At 37.8% G+C, this 21,290-nt stretch overlaps 2 protein-coding genes across 3 annotated transcripts in view; one reads left to right on the top strand and one right to left on the bottom strand.

Moving 5' to 3' along the window:
• Positions 1-1,289: 1,289 nt before the first annotated feature.
• LOC105042540 (cell division cycle 20.2, cofactor of APC complex) lies at positions 1,290-6,455 on the bottom strand. 2 transcript variants are annotated; one of them, XM_073256869.1, is made up of 7 exons: positions 5,980-6,455; positions 4,949-5,230; positions 4,572-4,841; positions 3,454-4,044; positions 3,086-3,346; positions 2,940-2,972; positions 1,290-1,346 (listed from the first exon to the last, which is right to left on the bottom strand). In XM_073256869.1, the coding sequence occupies exons 1-5, from the start codon at positions 6,118-6,120 to the stop codon at positions 3,203-3,205; spliced, it is 1,428 nt and encodes a 475-aa protein (XP_073112970.1). In that variant the 5' UTR covers positions 6,121-6,455; the 3' UTR covers positions 1,290-1,346; positions 2,940-2,972; positions 3,086-3,202. The 2 variants fall into 2 exon arrangements, with proteins under 2 accessions (XP_073112970.1, XP_010918104.1); XM_010919802.4 differs by lacking the exon at positions 1,290-1,346 and adding an exon at positions 2,206-2,457.
• A 3,420-nt stretch (positions 6,456-9,875) lies between these two features.
• The window catches only part of LOC105042541 (cyclin-dependent kinase E-1), a 32,572-nt gene continuing 21,157 nt past the window's right edge, over positions 9,876-21,290 (top strand). Inside the window, exons 1-2 of the mRNA XM_010919803.4 lie at positions 9,876-10,233; positions 11,474-11,584. Coding sequence (XP_010918105.1) covers positions 10,033-10,233; positions 11,474-11,584 — 312 coding nt within the window. The 5' untranslated portion in view covers positions 9,876-10,032. The remainder of the gene's footprint in view (positions 10,234-11,473; positions 11,585-21,290) is intronic.

Raw genomic sequence — 21,290 nt, 5'->3', positions numbered from 1 at the left:
CTTCCCGCGGCCTCCCTTGGGTCGAAACAGGGGAAGACCATGAGGTCCCCCTCAACGGCACGGGCTCCGACGAGGTGGACGGCATCACGCGACGGTGACAGAGCAATGCCGGCCGGCGGCGAGGTTCGGCCAGCGAGCTTTCTCCCTTTTTTTTTCGAAAAATAGGGGACCCGCCCTTTTCTTCATGATTTTCGGCCATTGGCCGATCGCCGGCGGCCAAGGCTTACCGAGGACGACAGGTAGAGAGGTGAGGATCCTATCCTAGGGGTGAGACGTCGCAAATGGTGGCGCCGGTGGCCGGAAAAGAGAAGAAAGAGCCCGATCGAAACAGAGCAAAACAGGGGTTCCGTTTTTCATGGATTTTCCGGCGATCTCCAAGGCCGGCGAGGATGCACGAAGCCATGGAAAGGAGGGGAAGGAAGAGAGGAAGGAGAAGAAGGGTTTACCTCCGACTCCGGTGAGGTCTCCGACGAGTATTTGAGATGAACACGATGATGATATCCGCGGCTTCAATGGAAAAATTCGAGAAAATAAAAGGAGAAATCCGGTGTTCGTCGTGACCAACCTTAGAGAAAAGGAGAGGGAGTTTTTATAGGGAAGCTATCCTACCCTAAATCGGACTCCATGGGTCCAATTTCACCAGAATCGGAGAGGAAGAAGACTCCGATTCCTCCCGTCGGACTCTGTTTTGGGCTCTCTAAATTTTGCTAAGCCCAAGAGTCCTATGGGCTGGGTCGTGACAGCTTTATCATTCGTGAGTTATTTTTGATGTCCTTTCTGAGCATCAGAGAAAATGCTATGTCCACTTGTTGAAAAGACTAGGCCACGTAGAACTATATTTTTTTTTTCCACTATATTTTGTAGTCCTTGGGTTTTGGACGTGGCTAAACTAGCATATGTTTTAGCACCACTCAATGGCCTCCTGTAAGGCTTTGTTTTATGTAGCTTCCACTCCCAAAACTCAATAGCTAATGCTGCTTGAGAACTCATTTTTCCACCTCTCATTGCTTGGTGAGCTTAACGTGCAAAGCGGTATACTGTAGTCTGAGACGCTTGACTCTTTTTTATATGGAGCTGTGTCACAGACTCACAGTCCAAAAAGCTTAAACCATTGGATGGAGGAAAATTGTCATCCTACCAAAAAAAAAAAATTGTCATCACCACCTCTTTGGAATCAAAATTAACAAAATGGGGAAAATTTATGACTTTGTTAACCCACCATATGGTGATTTTTGGGGTGGGTACAAACTTGTCTATCACCTGCATGACCCTCATGCATTGTAGTAATCCCCAAATGCCACGGGGATTGGTGTGTTCACAGAGGAATAGAGAGTGGCGCTGGGAAGCTGCTGACAAACCAGGAGCAGGGAATGGAAGTTACTGACAAACCTCAGAATTGCCATGTCTCCCATAATTCCCAGCAAAAGAAGAATACTTTATAAGGATCTCTTCAAGTTAACTTCAAGAATACAAATAAAAGTTTTGGAATCCTCAGAAGAGCTTCCAAACGGTGGTCTTGTGTGTCAAACCTAGCTTGATGGCACAGGAAGTCCAATTTGACCAAATTGCAGATAATTTAACTCAAAGTCTGAACTGATTTCATTATCAGTTTTGTAATAGGGCATTTATTAGATCATATTATGACTTTTTCCCTTTTCTTCGACTCATTTGCTTCACCTTTTTTACCCTTCTCTTCTATTCTAACATATCTCCTCGTTTATTATCCTACACTTTTTTCCCTATTTCCATGTGAATACTTTGGTGGCCACATATCATCTAATTTGCCAAGGGCTGTGGGTATAGTTGAAGGAACTAAAAACTTCAACACTCTCTCCCCAAGTCCAATAAATTAGGTAGTTCACAAATCTCACCTTATAGGCCCCATTTAGTAATACTGCTCATAATAGTATGAATATGAATTTAGGCTTCTTTAACCACTCCTATCACTGCAACTGAAACAGCATACAGGGATCTGAACTATTAAGCTGCTGCTTAAGCCACAGCATGAAGCATATATATAAAACAATCAAGCTGTGTTTGCTAGGACATACCAATGCATAGTGATAATGTCGCAGGGCATGAAGCATATATAAAACAATCAAGCTGTGTTTGCTAGGACATACCAATGCATGGTGATAATGTAATGTCGCAGGGTAGTAAGCCTAAAAAGACCATACCATAGAATGCATAAAGAGACACAAGCAATTTACGTGGTTCGGCGATATGCCTACATCCACGGGGAGCATGGGAGAGAAATTCCATTATATAAGAGTTTATAATACAAGCAATGAACCATTTTGGTTTTTGTTGGGATCCCTTATATAGATCCTTTTACAATGTTTCCACACCACCAACTCTTGCTGAACCCAAAAATCACCTTCTTACCACAAGACACTAGAAGATCCCAACCAATGTGTGATGCCTTCCCATAGGAGATTTTAATTGTGCCTAATCTTTCTGACCAAATTGAGCACACAGAAATGTCAAACGACAGTCAAACCGAAAAAGAGAAAAAAAAATACAGTGCAAATTATTTATAGCAAGTAGCTCTAAAATTTTCTTTTCTTTTCTTTTACAAATTTTTATGGGATGAAGAGGAGGGACTGCTCCCAAGGGTTCAGCTTCAGACCTTCAGATCATTTAAAAAAGATGATCAAATCTATATCCTTTCTTAAATTACTATTATTAGATGATTTAGCGGCCAAAACCTGAGAACAAAATATAGGATGTTCCTTTTTTCTTTTTACTTTCTGTCGAGGGATTATGCCGTGTGTTCTATCTACACTGACAATATCTCAATCTAAGTTGAAAATCTAAACCACATTCAGCACAAGAATTATATAAAATTTATGTCACCAATTCCTTATAGATTTTAAGTCTTTATGAGATTGGTTTTTTCAGTTGTATGAGTAAAGTATGAGGGTTTTGAAATTATCCACCTTTTAGAGCAATTGGTCTGCCAGTAATATGATCTGCAACAAAGTACATGAGGAGAAAACCTAAGATTAATACATATAGACGGTGGCAAAAATCTGATGACATTAAATTGCGAAATCACCCAAATCAGTTCAAAACTTTCAACTACCTTGCGTCAGGCTACCAGGTCTTCCATGCCAATTCTTCCCATCATACCATGCTTTCAAGGATCAGATGACGACACATCACTTCCCACACACCACCACACCTCTCTCCACCTCATTCCTCACCTAATGTGATTAAAACTGGTGAAGGGTCCTGTACTAGCTGTCTTGGCAGCAGGCTTTGGTGCTTCAGGAGTTCCAAATACATTCCAAAATCTCAGCGTTTCATCCCCAGCTGCAGATGCCACCGTGCACCCATCTGGACTCTGCAAATTCCAATAGAAACAGACCATCAAACAATCACATTTAGAACATATAAATAAAGTCACTGGAAATCTATGGTCATGTTAAGTCTGAAGACAATAAAACGTACCTGAGCCATGAAGAGAACCCGAGAGGTATGGCCTGTAAGCTCCGCAATCTTCACCATCGAAGGGTACTTCCAGAGAGTCAGTTGGTTCTGAGTAAAGCCATGAGAGCTAAGCAATTCACGCTCGTTCTTATTCCACAACAGGGAGCACACTTGGGAGCCAGTGTCCACTGAATTCAAGCAAGCGCCTGTATGGGTGTTCCAAAACTTGATGCACCGATCGCCGCCGCCACCACCGGATGCGAGCAAGTTACTCTGGAAGGGACACCAAGCAAGGGCCTTAACCGCAGCCATGTGGTCCTCGAACCTGTGGAGCCACTGATTCTGGCCTGGAGATGGATTTGAAGATGCCATCGATATGTCCCAAATGTGAAGCAGGTTGTCATTGCCTCCGCTTGCCAGTTGCTGTCCTGAGCCTGACCACTTCAACCCACAGACCTCTTGCTGGTGTCCGCGGTAGGTCTGCACCATGTGAGACCTTACTCTCACATCATTATTGACGATCTTTCCATCCATCCCCCCTGTTGTGAGTATGTTGTTGTTCCAAGCAAGAGATCCGACTCGAGATCCATGGACTCCTCTCAAAGTTCTCAGCTGCAAATTTATTAGAAAAAAATTCAGAAGACACCAATTAGCAACATTATCCAAAATGATGAATAATTCAGAATCATAATTGAAAAACAAGGAAATTAGTTCTATCAGCAACAGATTAAAAACTTCATCTTTTTCATGGACCCAGGAACACAAGAACCATAACTTTGGATACAGCAAGGAATCAAAAACTGCAGAATAGTACATTATCTAGAGCCACTAGTGCTTCTGATTACAATTTGCAAAAGAAAAAGAATCGTGAGAAGTTCTTTCAGTAACTGAATAAAAGTTCCAGTTAATAATTTTAGTCGTTCTTGGGCAACCGAATAAAAATTTTTAGATTGCATTCATCAACCCTGGCAAACAAAGAACAGAAAAGAACGTTTTCAGAAGTCATACGAATGTAGGCCGATTAAAAATTAAATCTTTGACTAGGTTCATCAATCAACCCAAATCCCACAAATTCAAATTTCTCAGAAACCCAAAGAATAGGCAGACAAAAAAATAGGGGACAGAGAAATGACACTAACCAGGCGGTTGGAACTCGAGTCCCACAATTGGATGTCAGAGGAGTTCAAACCAACAGCAATATGCCGTCCATCAGGAGCCCAACTTACACTGGTGACAGGACCAACATCTTCATCCACGGTCACAAGCTCAGATGTAGAACCATCCGAAGCATCCCAAAGATACACCGTGTTCCCGAGGGCGATCGACAGAACATTGCTGCTTCCCCAATCCAGCAGATTCAGATAGTAGTCATCAACAAGGTCCGGTGCATCTAGAGTTCTCTCAGCAGACTGCCAAAGATCAAGAAAACACGAGAAAATTAAGAACAGAAACAACAACATTTGGCCAAGAAGACCGGAAAATAGACAAGACACTGCTGAAGAAGAAGAAAACTCACCTGGGGAATGTATCTCCGTGGCTTTGCCAACTTGGCCTGATGGGAGGAAGCATTGGAATAGGCTTCTTGGAGGACACCTTCGGCAGGTGCCGGAGGCTTACTCTTGAAGGCAAGGATTCGAGTTCTATTATTGAGAAGATTCTCAGCAAGAAGCCTTCTGTATGTCTCTTTGGATGGGGATGCAGCTGCAGTGTTCTCCTTCTCTTTCCTTGGCTCTGTTAGCAGGTAGTAGGCCATGTCAAAATCCATAGCAGACCGGTCCGGAATGAATCTATCTCCTCCCTGCAATTGACCAAGAAACCAGTACTTTTCACATATTGGAACACCTAAAAGAAAGAGATCTTCACATACCGAAAAGGCACTAAAGAAAATTTAGGTGAAACCAAGAAGATAGTATTTAGAATTCCATAAAGAAACGGAAGTTTCAAAAAGATTGAAAGAAGGCAAACATCTAAGAGAGGGATGGTGACCAGGAGAAAAGATTTGTTTGCAGAATGCAAAGAAAGTCTAGATAAAATGGAGATCAGGAAAGAAAACGAAAAAGGGACAAAACGAATTCTTTCAAAAGGACTCGTAATATCAAGAAGCCAGTAAATCAAATCCAAAGCACGAAAACATTAACACAGCCCCGAAACAAACATTTTCCTTGAAATCGAAGACGAACTAGTAATTTTCCACAAAAAGAAAGAAAGGAAACGTCGGAGGAACAGAAAAAGGGCCAAACAAAAGAATTCTTTCGAAATAAAAGAGAACTTTTAGCAAACACCTGATTGACAGAGAACATACGCATAGATCGTAGAATAAAGAGAAAAAAATCCATATATACAAAAAAGAACTAATTACTGGGTGTTGACAGTGTCTTCCTCTCAGCCCAATTTCAAGCCATATATATCAAGGATCCATGATTTAAGGAATTTAAAGTTCCTCATATGGATCCTTGATTTGTGGCTTGATATGGGGCCGAGATGACGATACTGTCAAGCAGTGATTTACGGATCACAAAGATTCTTTAAAAGAGCGATGATTCTTACACTCTGCCGGGAAGAAAGATCTTTCGATGAGGAGCGGAGCGAAGGCATGTAAGGCCTTGAACCTACTTCTTGAAGAGGATGGCGGGATGCAGGCCGGGTCTTCTCGGAAGAGATCGAAGAAGAGAAACTTCCTGCATCCATGGTTAACAGCAAAAAAAAAAAAAAAAAGAAAAAAGGTACAAGAAAACAAGGACTAGAACACAAAAATAAACAAATAATAACACAAATTAAAACTAAGATAAAGAGAAACCCTGCACCAAAGAAAACGTTAGAGACCCGAACAATTAGCAAACAAAGAAACTATAGAACTAAGAATGAAGAGGAAGAACGCAAAACGGGAGCTTTTCTTCGAGGAGAACTGGATTGAGATCGTCGCAGGGCGAAGTTCGAGAAAAGAGCCCTTTTCTCCTTCCCCTGAGAGTTTTTTTTTTTTTTTTCTCCTTTTCTTTTTTCTTTGCTTCGACTGAGAGGTTTGGGTTGCGATGTTCCCCTTTTATAGAGGGACGGATGGCGTTGGGGTTCCTGGCTCTTGCAAAGCCGCAACGGCTAGTTCTCTCTCTCTCTCTCCAAACGCCGTGGCAGGAATGTAGCCGTTGGAGCGGTAAATCTCAAATACGTTGCATTGCAATGAGTCAATGGCCGCATCCTCCGTTTCCATAACGGGCACGTGCAAAAGGGTCCGACGGATGAACGGCTGTGATGATAGGTGAGAATTTCGAGGAGAGGTGGACGGCTGTGATGCGGAAACTGCTCATCCTCCAGTTTATTACGGGAACCTGGGCCATCCTAATAGGTAGCGCCATATTTGAATTACCGGGTAGCCTAGGTGCTGGATGCATCTAAGATATGTGCTTAACTTGGGCTAAGACGGCCACCAAAAGCGTTGAGAGGATTAATGGTTGTGATGACGGGAGAGATTTGAGGAAATAGGCAGATGGCCACGATCTATATAAATTGCCTTTGAGTTTAGATCATAAAAAATTTTAGGAGGTGCTTGGTTGAGGAGAGTGAGATCAAAAATCGAAATGAAAATGAATGACTCTCGTTACAACCGTTTGGTTGGAAAGAGTCTCGTTCTAATTTCGGAATGGAATGAGAATGGTCCAATTTATATAGAACTCAATCCCTACTATCTTTTATGAATTCAAATTTCTTTTTCAATTTCGATCACGAAATAAGCGCTTCAGAAAATTTGATCATTCTGATTTCGATTCCAAATCATTCTGATTTCGATTCCAACCGCAAACCAAGTATCCCCTTATAGTAGTTGACAAGATGTGAGGAGCCATACAAAACATGCTATTAACCAAATAAGATTTTGGACCTACATTGTGAAGCTAAATAATTCAGCCCTTTCATGAAACTAATTGAGAATCTATTTTTTTGTGAATAAAAAAATTATTTAAAAAATTATATTTTTTTATAAATATTTTTCATAAAGTATTTAGATAGATAATTAATTTATCTATATTTTTTTCACATAGAAAAATGATTTTAAAATTTATTACCTATATTTTTTTTTATATTACTACCTTTCTAGATAAGTTACAAAAATTTATCCATATTTTTCTTTATATCCTTTATGCCTTTTAAATTCACAGAAAGTGGCTAACTGAGTTATTGGACATTGAATAATAAAAGCATTGAAAATCATGATGAAATATTTTAAAAATAAAATTAAATATTTATTTTACTGTATGATGAAAAAATGATTTAACCATCCTTAAGTGAAAAAGATGTATCCTCTATTTCATGAGCAAATACTATCCATGAAAAATAATTTATCCATCTTAAAAACATAAGAGTATGAATGAATCAGTCAATACAAAAATTGACCAACTTTCTTATGATATTTACCTACAAAAGAAACGGTTGTAATATTTTGGCATTTGAAAAACTCATTGATGATTTAAATTTAACATCTTTTAAAATATATAAATTATGAATCATAATATGAAATTTTAATTTATATTTTTATTATATATTTTATCATATTAGTACAATTGATACCTTTTATATCTCTACCAACTTGATACAGAGGTATAGATCATGTTCAATAATTTAAATGGTCCATCATTGATTTGGCCGCCAAACTAAAAAATCATGCCAAAATTTATAAGAATATACACATTCGAACTTTGGCCAACACATTTTTTATTACTGATCTTCGATCCATATTATTTTATTTTTAAATTTATTTATACCCAATCTTTCCTTTAAGGTGTTTTTGCTGCTGGTCGAAAGACTATAGTTTGCATATGAATCCTGCTAATTCAAAAAAATTCAATAGTACAGACAGAACTCCACTTCTCACAAGGGAAGATACAAAGCACACCATGTTCCTGAAAGCTGGTCTTTGCATCTCAATTTTTCCCTCATGTGCAAAGCACGTGCAGAATTCTGCTTCATATTAATCTCAAAGTTTTGGATTTATAACCTAATCTAATAATAGTATTTAGGCCCACCGCTCGCCTCTCCACCATCGCTTGTCTCCTGACCACTATCGATTGTCTCTTCACTACTCTCTTGCCCACCTTTTTTCCTCTTCTTCCACTCGGCCCGGCCGCCCCCTTCCTCCTCCTCCTCCACTACTTGTGGCTACCTCCTCTTCTTTCTCTTCCTCCATCGCTAGACTCCCCACCACTGCCACTCATCTCCCCATCCCTAGGGCTAGCTGCCTCCTCTTTTCTCCTCCATTGCTCATGGCTACCCCTCTTCTTTCTCCTCCTCCATCGCTTGAGCTTGCTGCTTGCCTCACCACCACTACATGTTGATCTCTGGTAGTGCTCTAGCAGAAGGAGGAAGGAGAAAGAAGAAGAGGATGTGGGAGGGAAGGGATCAACTTTTTTATTTTATTTTATCTTTTTTTGAGTTTTGGCATTGCACATGAAATTTGAGTTATTCACCACTCCAACCATGCATATGGCAGTTAAAATTGATTGCTTATAAATAGATTAGTACCATCTATCTTAAAACGGATGGCTAGAAAATAGCCAACAATAAAATAACTACGATAGCTTTGAAGCATTATAGTAAAATAATAATATAATATGATATAATATAAAATATAATTATAAAATTTATTAGTATATATTTTGATCATCAAAAATTTTTATTTAAATCAAAATAATTTTTTAACATTAGTTAAAAAATATTTTTGAAATTTTTTTTAAAATATAGCTTTTCCCAATCAGATATTTTCAAAAATACTTTTGGAGATCAAAAAATACTTTATGATGCTTTAAAAACTTAGCCAAATAGGAACTTAAATGGCTATCACTTTTTTATTGACATGATAGGCATGTGCAAGGCATTTTAATCCATACATATTAGGACTAAAATCGGATCCCAGTATATCCATATCTATATTTATTTTGTTTGATGAATACAAATACGGATATAAATATTATTCGGATGTAAAAATTTATATTCATATTTATTTTAAATGGATATGGATATAATTTAGATATTAAAATTATAAATATAATTATGGATATAATTTAGATAATTAAATTTTGTGACTACAGAATCAAAGATATTACTATATAAATGATAAATCAAGTTTATAATATGTTTATATGATTGTATATTTTTTAAATAATTAATAAATATTATATAAAATTATATAAAGATTTAAATATGAATTAAATAACCATCTATTTAGATCCATATTTATTATTTTAATAAATATAAATATAAATATTTATTAAATTTTTAAATTTTTATTTATATTTAAAATAATTCAGATATGAAAATGTATCGATATGGATAACACCCTGCCACTTTCACCCATTGGCAGGCTCGGCGGACTGATGTGGGCGGTGTCGCTGGCTCCTGTTGTTATATCTGCGATTCTGCGGGGCTAAAACGAGAGGATAAAAAGAAAAAAAAAAAAATCACAACCTCGAAAGTGAGGGAAAAGAGGGGCAAAGACGCCGGTGGTTGTTTCTTGAGAACCCACGGCGCCACCACCGAAGGGGAAACGAAGGGAAAGAGGGGGAAGGGCGCAGCCGAGAGAGGAAAGAGGCGAGGGAGGCCGGGAGATCGCCGGAGATGGGCGACGGGCGGGGCGCCGTTGGCGGCCGGCCGGCGTGGCTCCAGTTCTACGATCTGGTGGGGAAGATTGGGGAGGGGACGTACGGGCTCGTGTTCTTGGCCCGGACCAAGCACCGCAAGGGCTGCATCGCGATCAAGAAGTTTAAGCAATCCAAGGAGGGCGATGGCGTCTCCCCCACGGCCATTCGCGAAATCATGGTACCTTCTCCACCCTTCTCCTTAGACCGTTGCTCGAAATCATCTCAGTTTATCAGCAAACCTATCTTTTTGTTCGATTCTTCTTGTTTTTTCGGTTTGATGATCTTTTAACCCCTGATGCTGATGGATTCTTGAATAAGGACGGTTAACGGGCACCAAGGACATTTTTTTTAATCTTTTTCCTTTCTTTTTGGGTGGAATGGTCCGAGATAAGAGGAAATCATCGATTCTTGCCAATTATCGTGGAATCTGCCTTACCTTGTGGGCATTGTTGCTAAGATCTTGTAACTTGTGGTACATAGATTTGATTTGAACATAATTACTTACCTTTTCTGTTTAAATTGTGTATGATATAAATCATTAGGGGAGATGGGATTCTCTTTGGATGTGAATCACACCATATTTCGTGCGATCTGAATTCCCTGAGTAAAAGTGGAGGATGTCATGGTACAATGCAGCGAGTGAACTAATGGAATGGTAGGTTGTTATTTGATATAACAGGAGGATTTTATGGTATTTTTCTATGTGGAGTACGGTGCAAAGGTCCCATCGAACCAAATCCAAATGGTATTTTTGGATCATTCGACCTCCAATAGAGCGGTCACTTTTACTTGAGGTTCTGCAATTGTATACGACCAAGTGATATGATGGCTTTGGAAGATTGAATTTTTGCTGTTGGATTTTTTTTTTTTTTTTTAAATGAATATGGGGTTTAGTGTTCAATAGTGAGTTTTTAAAGTTATACAGCTTTCTTTTGAGAGAAAGGGAAGGAGCAACTAGATGATTTCCTTCTCTCTGTCACTCTTTCTCCACCCTCTCCCCTAAAAGAAAAGCTTTATCCAGACCTGTGACCTAATCTTGATATGTATTTCATCCAACAATGCTACTTGAGCTACTTTTAAGGAGGAAAATGTGATTATAAAGCTCGACAGATGCAGGATGCAGGTTATAAAGTGGACAATGTAGTAATATGTGATTTAGGTATGGGGAGGGTTGTCATTATTCAAAAGAATGAGGCCACATAAGTTTTGACACCTTTTTCCATCAGCTGAAGTTTTGTTTTTTTGTTCCTCTTATTCATCATTTTCTCTGTGGTTTTTGTATTTTATCTGTGTTTATCCAATGGTTTGCTCACATGTTGTTGACTGTATCCCTGTTGAAAATATTTAAACATGATAATATATGCTGTGGTTCTTTTGGGTATATATCATTTTCTCATGGCAGCTTGCTGTTGATGCAGCTATTACGGGAAATTTCTCATGAGAATGTCGTCAAACTTGTAAATGTACACATCAACCATGCTGATATGTCACTATATCTCGCATTTGACTATGCTGAGCATGACTTGTATGTAAGTATAGCAGAGACCCTCTGGGAAGCTACTTTATAATTCACAACCTTTTGAACATGTTGTGTATGCATTGGTTTTGTAATCTAGGATTAATGTAATTGTAAGATTTATTATGATTGTTCATACAAGTCAGGCAATTTTATTGGGAAATACCAACATTTCATGGACTTTGGTTCATGTGTTTGGTGTGTGTATGTGTCCAAGTATTGGACCGTCTCAATATGTAAACATTTCTTCTACAGAGCCATGTCCAAGTGTCAAATCAATGTCCGTTTTAAATGTTAGGTGCAGATACTTTAGGTTAAATCAAAAGGTCTAAGTAACATAGTGAAATATGACCAGGAGCATGTGCATGTTATTCTGTTGAAGAAAATGAGCATACATGGACTATCTGTTCATTCAAAAGAGGTATTCTGCATCAACTTATACAGAAGGATGGACATTTTGCTAGATAGAGGGAGTATTAACTTGCTTTCCTTATTCATCCTTTCTTCCTTTTTAGCGGGTGAAGATCAGAACCTCCATATGATTAACAGAAATATTTTTTCTTTAGTATCAAAAAGTATATCTTTCCTTTTCTCCCAACGTAACAACAATTTCAATATGTTAGTTTAGTGTTATAATATGAATTCATTTACTCCTCCATTTGCCTTTTAGAATCTAAATACTTATGGGCTTTGTATAGACATGGATCTTTGTCATAAATAGGAAACTTTTGAATCTTGACCCTTTAATATCGAAATTTTGCATTTACTTTCCCATGTAGTTGTTCATTAAAGATAATCTCTTAAATAAATGTTATGAGGCTATCCATGGCAAATTAGTAAAGTAAATAGGATCACATACCAGAAAAGAATATTGTAGCAGCAGCAGTAGTGGTACTAGTTGAAAAGAACCATGATAGTATTATGGTTCATTTGATGCTTATCCATTGCAAATTAGTAAGACATTATTAGATTTCTTCAAAGTGTTCAGTGTTGAAACAGGATTGATGTTTAGTCAACTTCTCTCCAATTCTTGATGGATTCTTTGCATGGATTTAAGATTAGCTCTTGTTCACGAAATAGAATAAGCTGTCAATTCCTTGCCTTCTTATTTGGATTGAAGCATAATATTAACGGCACAATAAGTTTCATGACATGACAAATGTAGATGTTACTGAATTTTCCCCCTTTCCACCATTTACTTATTTCCCTATCATCGTGCTTAAAAATTCAGAATTTAGTAGTTGTGGTTATTTTGAGTCTATAAGAGGTCACAGGAAAAGATCAATTTATAACTAAACTAGTAGATATTGGAATCATTATATCGTACAGACATGAGAGTAACACACACACACACATATATATGTCTCCAAGTGTTTGATTTGGCAAGAGGGAAAAAAAGAGATTTGGGATATGTAAAAATTATAATCAGTAAATAAGTTTAATGTTTCATCATAGCAAAATCTAAAATTATTCAAGTGTTCTACATTCTCTATTCCTGGCATAATATTTTTTTTTGTTCTTAAGCCTAGTCTTCAAATTTATTAATAGGCAAATGAATTATTTTATCATGATGAATATAGTCTTGGTTTCAATTATGAACTTTCTATTAAATTATTTTTATCTGATAATTGGATATAAAAATATAGGTATTATCATATCATAACATAGGTGGCTCATAGCTTGTATGATTATTTGTTTATAGAAATAAACTAATCTTTACAAGATATGATAAGACATTAGAATATGATGTATTAATTTTTTCAAAAAGAAAGAAGGATTTTCTTAGATGTAAGAATCTTGGCATTAAATGCTTTTGGAAAAAAGAAAAGATTTTTCATTTTAACAGCCAAGATTGCCTATAAGATTTCAACAGGACAAAGGAGGAGTTCCTTTCCTATGGTACTTTTCTAAAGTAAGCTTTTATTAAGAAAAATAATTTTGAATTTAGTGGTCAGTTAGAACTTAGAACACTTTATAGGCAATGATATCACGTCCCTACAACAAAGGATTTGATGTTTGTACCCAAAAAGATTATTGATAACAAATAAAATAATACTTAGACATATTACAGTAGATATATTGTACTTTTACAACTCAAAATAAAATATCTTGGAGGTGTCACATTAGCCTAATTAATATTCTATGATGTTCTTTTTTTTTTTGGGTTTAATAACTATTTAAAATTTACAAAGCTTGACTGTTGCCACCAAAATCTGACTTGACCCAGTAGCTCGTTGAGATTAGGGTTATATTCGTTAGCGAGGATATAAGTTGGATCTACTAGATCAAACTAAGCTCGACTTGGTGGTTGCTCGAATGAAGAGATAACACCAAAGGTCATCGGATTCTATTTGGCATGAGACTCTCGAATGCCTAAATCAGGTAAGGATGTTGGGGGAATAGTGGAGACTTGAGAGAATAGTGAGAGAATATCAGCATAAGAATGAGTATACTTGGAGGTCTCTCAAGTACTTTTTATATTAGACAAGATTAATGTTGGTTATCAAGAAAGGTAGAATTGCGTCTTAACTGCTTGGTGAGCAATAACCATCCGCACGTTGTGGGACTTAACTACTCAGATTATGCAGTAACTATTCTATGTGCGGGACGAGTTGTAATTGTTCTGCAACGTGCCTCATTAGTGTGTTGGATTGTGACAGTTTTTTAATAGGCTTTAACCATCTTAAATGTGCTTTAATATGGAGACATATATCTTGTTGCTATTGGTTGTCCGTGCAGGTCGGCAACTGGGTCAACAGCTCAGGTTGGTAGGTAAATCGAGATGAGGTCAGCTCCTCGATTTATTGCCGAGGTCGATAGTAGTTACAAACCATGAACTGTCAAATCTATACTACATCAATTGCCTCCACTTTCGAATCTAAGCTATCTTGTTTAGCTCGAATGGTGATAGAAGTAGCCAAATTGATCAAGTCAGGCTATCAAAGGGGTGCATCTAGTTGCTTTGGGTTAAGCCTAGAAGTTTCTAGAATACTGCATTAAATGCTCTTTGATTCTTTTAAGGTGACATCAGATTTGGCGGGATTCTCCATTCATCGATTAGACTTCTCAAGGCAGTTTGAAAGAGTGATCCAGATAACCATCTAGAAGCAAGTGCCAAGCTGACATGGCAGTAGATCAGGTCGTGTTGTCATATGGGCATCTTAATCAGAACCATCTATCCTTCTATATAAAGGGTTTGGCTTCCTTCCTTTCTATGATTTATGAAATTTGGAAGCCTCTTGTGCATTAATTAGAATCCTCAGTGATGTGGTATAGATTCGATGATTTGTGATTACTACCGATCTTGGCTGTAGATCTAGGAGCTAACCTCGATCTCGACTGAGCTACGACTTGAGCTGTTGATCGAGCTGCTGATCTGCGTAGATGACCAGCAGCAACTGACCATATGTCTTTGGATTAAAGTACATTTAAGATGATTAAAGTCTATTAAAGAGATTATTACAATCCTTGGCACTAATAAGGCATGTCATAAAATGGTTATAACTAGTCCCGCATGTGGAGCAGCTATTGCATGGTTTGATTAGTTAAGTCTCATGATATTTGTTGGTGGTTATTGCTTGTCGAGTGGTTAAGGCACACACTTGCCTTCCTTGATCACCGATATCAACCTCATCCTATATAAAAGGCATTTGGGGGATCTTTAGGTATGCTCATACTTACGTTGATATTCTCTCATTATTCTTTCAACTCTCCACAATTCTCCCAAAATCCTTGTCTAACTTAAGCATCAAAGGATTCCCCATCGAACAAAATCTAGTGACTTTAGGTGTTATCTCTTCTTATTTTCAAGTCAAACTTCAAGCTTCTAACAGAACTCTTTATTTGAGCAGCCACCAAGTCGAGCCCAGTCTGAACCAATAGATTTGATCTACATTTGAGCTTAGCCTCAGAGCCACTAGGTTGGGTTGGATTTTGGCAGTAATACTATATGTATATGTATATGTATATATGTATATGTATTTGCATATATGCATGCATGCATATCATATATATACATGTTTACTTAATGCATTGGTTAGGGATCACCAAATCAGACTTTCTTTTTCGTCCAAAACACTCGGTTCGATCCTAGTCTATATCTAAAGTGAGGTGTTTTCTTGCTAGCTATGTTACACCGAACTTTCCTTTTAGTCTGGAGTATTGATGTTGGTCATTGAACACGAACATTAGTAAGGGTGTGTACAAGTTAGGTTGGGCCGATTTGAGGGTAAAATTGAAACCAAACTGATTTAGATTGGCTTCCTAAAATAGAAAATTAAACTGATCTGAGAAGTTCGGTTTAGTTTCGGTTTGGTTTATTGGATTGAGGAGATCCAATTTTAAGTTCATTGTATCGAGTTGAGAAGATCAGGGCATTGCCAGTTTGTGATATTTTTCATGGATATTTTATCCAAAAAATCCCACTAACAAAATCTACAAATCCTAGAGGAAAGTTAGAGGGAGGAAATGGGGCCTGGAGTCAGTCTAGAGAAAGGTTTTGGATGCTTCAATTCTTTCTAGACATCTGACTCCAAAACCTCTCTTCTCCATATTTCCCTTTCCAAGAATCAAAGGAAAGGTATTAGGATAGGAAGTGAAGCGATCAATTAGAGAGGAGAAAAGATTAAAAAAATAAAGAGGAAAGAAAGTGGTGAGGACTTGATAAGGAGGTTCCTAGCGAGCTTTGAGGGGATAGTGGGGCTTGAAAGAGATGAGACAACCCACAAGGTGCAAGAGAGATGTCTTCCCTGCCCATCAAGGTTGCTTCAGCCACTGGACAATGACACTAATGGTTCATCATCTTTAGATTGGCTCATCATCTTTGGATTAGGTGCCTCGGTGCTCCTGGTGGTGACGAGAAGAAGATGCGACAAGAAGAGGTCCAGTGAGAGAAGAAGAGTTGTGGCAGCCTGCTGGGATGAGGGGCTCTATGGCTATGGTGGTGGGAGAAGAAGAGATGGTGAGATGGGCAGTTGTTCAAGTGGGGAGGAGAACATGAAAAATGATGAAGATTAGGGCTGAAACCGTTGAAGGGACTATATATATGTCAGTTTTTTTGGTTTGGGTTGGTTTATCAAAAATCCAAACTGAAACCAAACCAATTTACTCCAATTTTAGATTTTTTTCAACCGAAACCAAACTGAGTATAGAAAAAATGGTTTAAATGGAACCAAGTGACCAGTTTATTCAGTTTCATGGTTTGGTCCCTTTTCTGTGAAGCCCTAAATGTTAGTATAACACTAGAGCAGATGGTTTTGTGGAAGGAAATTCTTAAATATTAGAAGGATCTAACTTAGGCACATTTGGGCAGAGCTAGGAATCATCTAAAGGAGTGCCCAAGTTGCTCTTTTTTTCTCTCACTCTCTCTTTATATATATATATATATATATATTGATGTTTTAGTATTTCATTTCGTAATTATTTATTTGCATAAAAAAAAATACTATTACCTTTTTTTTTAATGTTTTTAAAGAAAAGAATTAAAAATTCCTTAGGAGAACTTTGCAATATATGGTCTGATGGAGAATTATTTATGGATGATGCAATTTTCAGCTATTAGGTGCCCCCAAAAAATGTCTCTCTAAACAAGTGAATATATACTACTATTGTGAGACTATCTTGCTTGTTCATACATATCTTCTTGAAAAAACAATAGAATTAGAGAGCTACTTGCGTCTGCTGTCAAAGTTGATGATTACCATTTGAAGAGCTTGGAAAGACTTGAGGTGGACTATAAACAAAACAAAGTAGTCAATGCATAGGGGAGGTGAATAAGAGATTCTTGGAGAGGTGAAATTAGAGATTCTTGGAGAGAAACAAGTTGCAGATAAAGAGAGATGCTCCTACCACTGGTTAGAGAACTGAGATGGTCAGAGGGGGAGAAAGAGAGGCTGGTGAAGAGTTTAGTTGATAAAAAAAAAGATTCCACTCTTCAAATTCCCATGGAATTTAGCATGGTAAAATAGAAAATCAGAGAATGATTTTAATTAGGAGTTTTGCTAAGAGTGGATTCTAATTGATGTCTATATTTCTTGGTTAGTGAAAAAAAATCTTAGAAAGATTTTAATGAGGAACCTGATAAATATGCCTGTCAAAGAAAGTGAATTGTGAATTGATTTTGACATTGTGGGACCTCACAAGGCCAAAAGTTGTGGTGAATATATTTATAGAGAGAAGCCATAGAGAAGAGGTATCATCAGATGGGGCAGTGGACATTGCCCTTTGGCATTAATGTGGCTCCACCATTGTGGACGTACCAACGCCTGACGTGTGAACCTAAGTTGACGTAACATACCTTGGCATAGAATGGCTCCATGACTTGCTCTCCTTTTTTTTTCTTTTTGGGTTAGTTCCCTTCAGGTCTAGACATTGGCTCATAATATCCTTGAGTCATTACATTGCATTAAAGATCAAAACAACAATAAAAGTTCACTAAAACAAATGAAGACTACTTGTTGCCCAAATGCAAGTTGCTATTCTGCGGAAGTTAGGCACAATAGCTACGATGGAAAATGTGTAACTAAGAAGAGGGGATAATTGGACAGAATGCTTGGGGTTTTTGTGAGAAGAAAAATGGAGGGGAATGGTAAAATATGAGATCTGCTTGTTTCCAACTTTTCAATTGCTATAATGATCAATAAAATATCTTTATTGAACACGGTCTCCCTACTATTAATCTCCTCACCCTTTTCCTAATATTGGCCCTTTTATTACGAGGGTTCTTTGCAAATCTTCTTACTTGGCATGTGTAATTGCTCTCCACTATATACAAACCCTAATCTAAAAAATTGTTCATTTTATCTGTTTGGCAACCCATGATTCTTTTGCTTGCCGTCATTGTTTCTTTCAAAATTTAATAATTAATTGTGAAATTTTAATTTATAATTAAATTAAATTACTTTATATCCAAATTTTTAGTGGTCACATGGATGAAAATACATAATCACAAATGCACACCTCGATTAGTATTTCTGCAATCAGGAAATCACGGCTATTTAAACCATGGATGGTGGACTTGTGCCGAATTGGCCGGGGATTGATATGATTCGGTCCATTGATTTGAAATGGAGGGAGAGAGAGGAGAGAGGAGAGAGGAAAAGAGAGAAAGCGGGAGGGAGAAGGAGAGGGAAGGGAGAGAGGTCGAGAGAGAGTTGGATAGAGGACTTGAAAGCCGCATCTTATCGGTAGGGGGTTACCCCTATTTCATCTCAAAAAAGGTGACCGGTCCCTTTTTTTTCTTCCAAAATTCCAAATTGAGGTCGGTAAACTATTTGCTGACTTCACTAATTTTCTTCTTAAAATTCCAAACTAAAGCTGGCAAATTGTTTGGAATTTCGAAAAAAATTACGGCTCGTCCCTTGTTTTGAAACAAAATAGGGGCGACCCCCTCTTGGCCTTTTTTTGGCTCTTCCTCTCCCTCCCTCCCTTCCTCTCCCTCTCTCTCCTCTCTCCATCTTTTCCTCTTTCTCCTTCTCCCTCTTCCCTCCTCTTTGGCTCTCCTTGTGATGGTGCGCCCTGGAATGGCATGGTGTAGACCCGTACCATGCCAAACCAGTCGCCAGCTGGTATCCCCTTGGGTATCTGTTCGGTGAACGTTGATTCAAATAGCTGTCATGTGCATTGGATGTGCTAGAGTATTTTTCAAGAAAAAAACTATGAACATCAAATCTTGAGCCTGGGAAAGCAAACTTTAAATGTGATTATTGTGCCTAAAAAGTTTTGCTCTAAAGATGTACGCATTTTTGTACCAAAAAAAAGAAGAAGAGATGTATGTATTCCATCCCTATGGTGTTATGGTTTCTGATTTGATAAGATTTGTCTTCTTAAGTGTAGGATTCGTATAATAATAAATAATTTGAATGTGATGTGGAATAGAGAAATTGCTGTGATTTGGAAATAAGTTCTTGTGGTCTCTTACTGATAATTATACATTATGATAGGACTTTGTATTTCTAAGATAGTAACAGTCCCTTCCAGCTCACTTTGGTTCCGACCCATGCTATATGCTTATTTATAAATTGCTTCTAAAAGATTATTTGTAGGCTAATGCAGAGCAAATGTATAACTCCAGGCCAGGTAGAACTTGATTCACCTCATGAAATCTGACATTCTTTGTTTGGTTTGCATTTATCGAAGCTCTCAAATTTCAGTTTGGTTTCTATTTCACTACTATTTTTACTATTCTTAACCTTGAATCTTTTTTGTTGTTTCAGAAAAAAATAATTCATTAATATATAAAGCATGAGCAAATGCATATCTACTCATTCCTATAGAAGTTTGAGAGTTAGATTATTTTGTATGAGTGCTTGATTTTACTATTATTTTCTATCTGCTGGCATTGGCATGGAAGCAAATTTCTAATGCTTGTTTGCATGTCATTTTTGCTCTAATAGGCATGCAATTTCAGTTCCATTGGCTTTTTACATTTTCTTCATTCATACTTATCAAATGGAATTGTGAACTGAAATTTCAAATCCATGATTTTTGCTTTGCAAACAAAATAAAGGCCTCAATTTACATATTAATGAAGTTAGACAAATCTTGGTGATCTAAACCAGTAGTGTGTGCAAGGAAATTGGTCTTTGTTCTTGAAGAAGCTGTTCCTGCAAACTGTGTATATCTAAAAGTATATGGAGAGTCCTTTCAACTCTTTCAGAGAGTTGGCCCCTAAACCGAGTGGGATGGAGGAAAAGGATTCTTGTAGCTGACCCCAAGTAGTCTGGATTAAGGCTTAGTTGAGTTAAGAATCTTCTCAATGGTTTAAGCAAATTCTTCTTCCCTGCTTGTGCTTTAGAGACATGACAAGAAAAGCATATGTTACAAATTTCATGGAGCTGGTTGCTTCATATTCCATGGTGGTATTAATTAATTTGAAAATGAGAAGGCATAAAGCCAGAAATTGGTGAATGAGTTGAAACAAGATTTTAGAGTAGACTTGATGCTAGGGGTGGCAATTATGTCAGGTCGGGTTATAAATGGGTCAGGTCTATATGGCTCAGGTCAAGGAAAAGTCAAATGTGAACTTGACCTATTTATTAAACAGGTCAGGATTTGAAACCTAAACTTGCACTGTTTTATATGTTATCCAACCCAACCCGACTGGTTTAACCTATTTGGTAAATAGGTTAGGTTAAGCTGTTTAGCTTTTTGATCTATTTAATCTGTTCAGCAAAATGTTAAATTGGAACTACAACATTCATCAAGATCAACGTCAAGATGACAACCCTTGAGAAAAAATAACTTTTAAAACTTTCTTTGTAAAGAAGCATTCAGTCCCAAAGGTCCAAATTTGGGGAGTTTTGAGAATTCTTCCATTTTCTTAAAGGTTGTCATCACGTTTATATATCTATCTATCTATATAAAAGAAGAATCAAGTGCTATTTGTTTATTGGGATTTTAGAGGAAAACATAAGAATACCACTTTGAGACAGAGGAAGATGGTGTTCCCCAAGATGATGATGGCCCCGGCCTCATCAAGTGAGCAGGCGAACCCCACCACCTACTTGCCACCGGTGGCGTCGCAGCCAGACGAACTCTAAGTAAGGGATGTAGCTCACCGAGATTGCCCTCGGCCTTGCTGCCCCATCTGCAACACCCTTAACACCTTCCTTGCTGCCACCACTGTGATCCTTCTTCTCTCTGCCACCTTCTCGTGCTTCACCTTCTTCTCCGCTGGTGGGAAGAGACCGTCAAGGTGAGTGCGGTCCAGGTTGAGGTTG

This window comes from Elaeis guineensis, chromosome 4 (assembly GCF_000442705.2).
Source record: "Elaeis guineensis isolate ETL-2024a chromosome 4, EG11, whole genome shotgun sequence".
Lineage (NCBI taxonomy): Eukaryota > Viridiplantae > Streptophyta > Magnoliopsida > Arecales > Arecaceae > Elaeis > Elaeis guineensis.
This window is presented reverse-complemented; position numbering and strand designations above follow the sequence as displayed.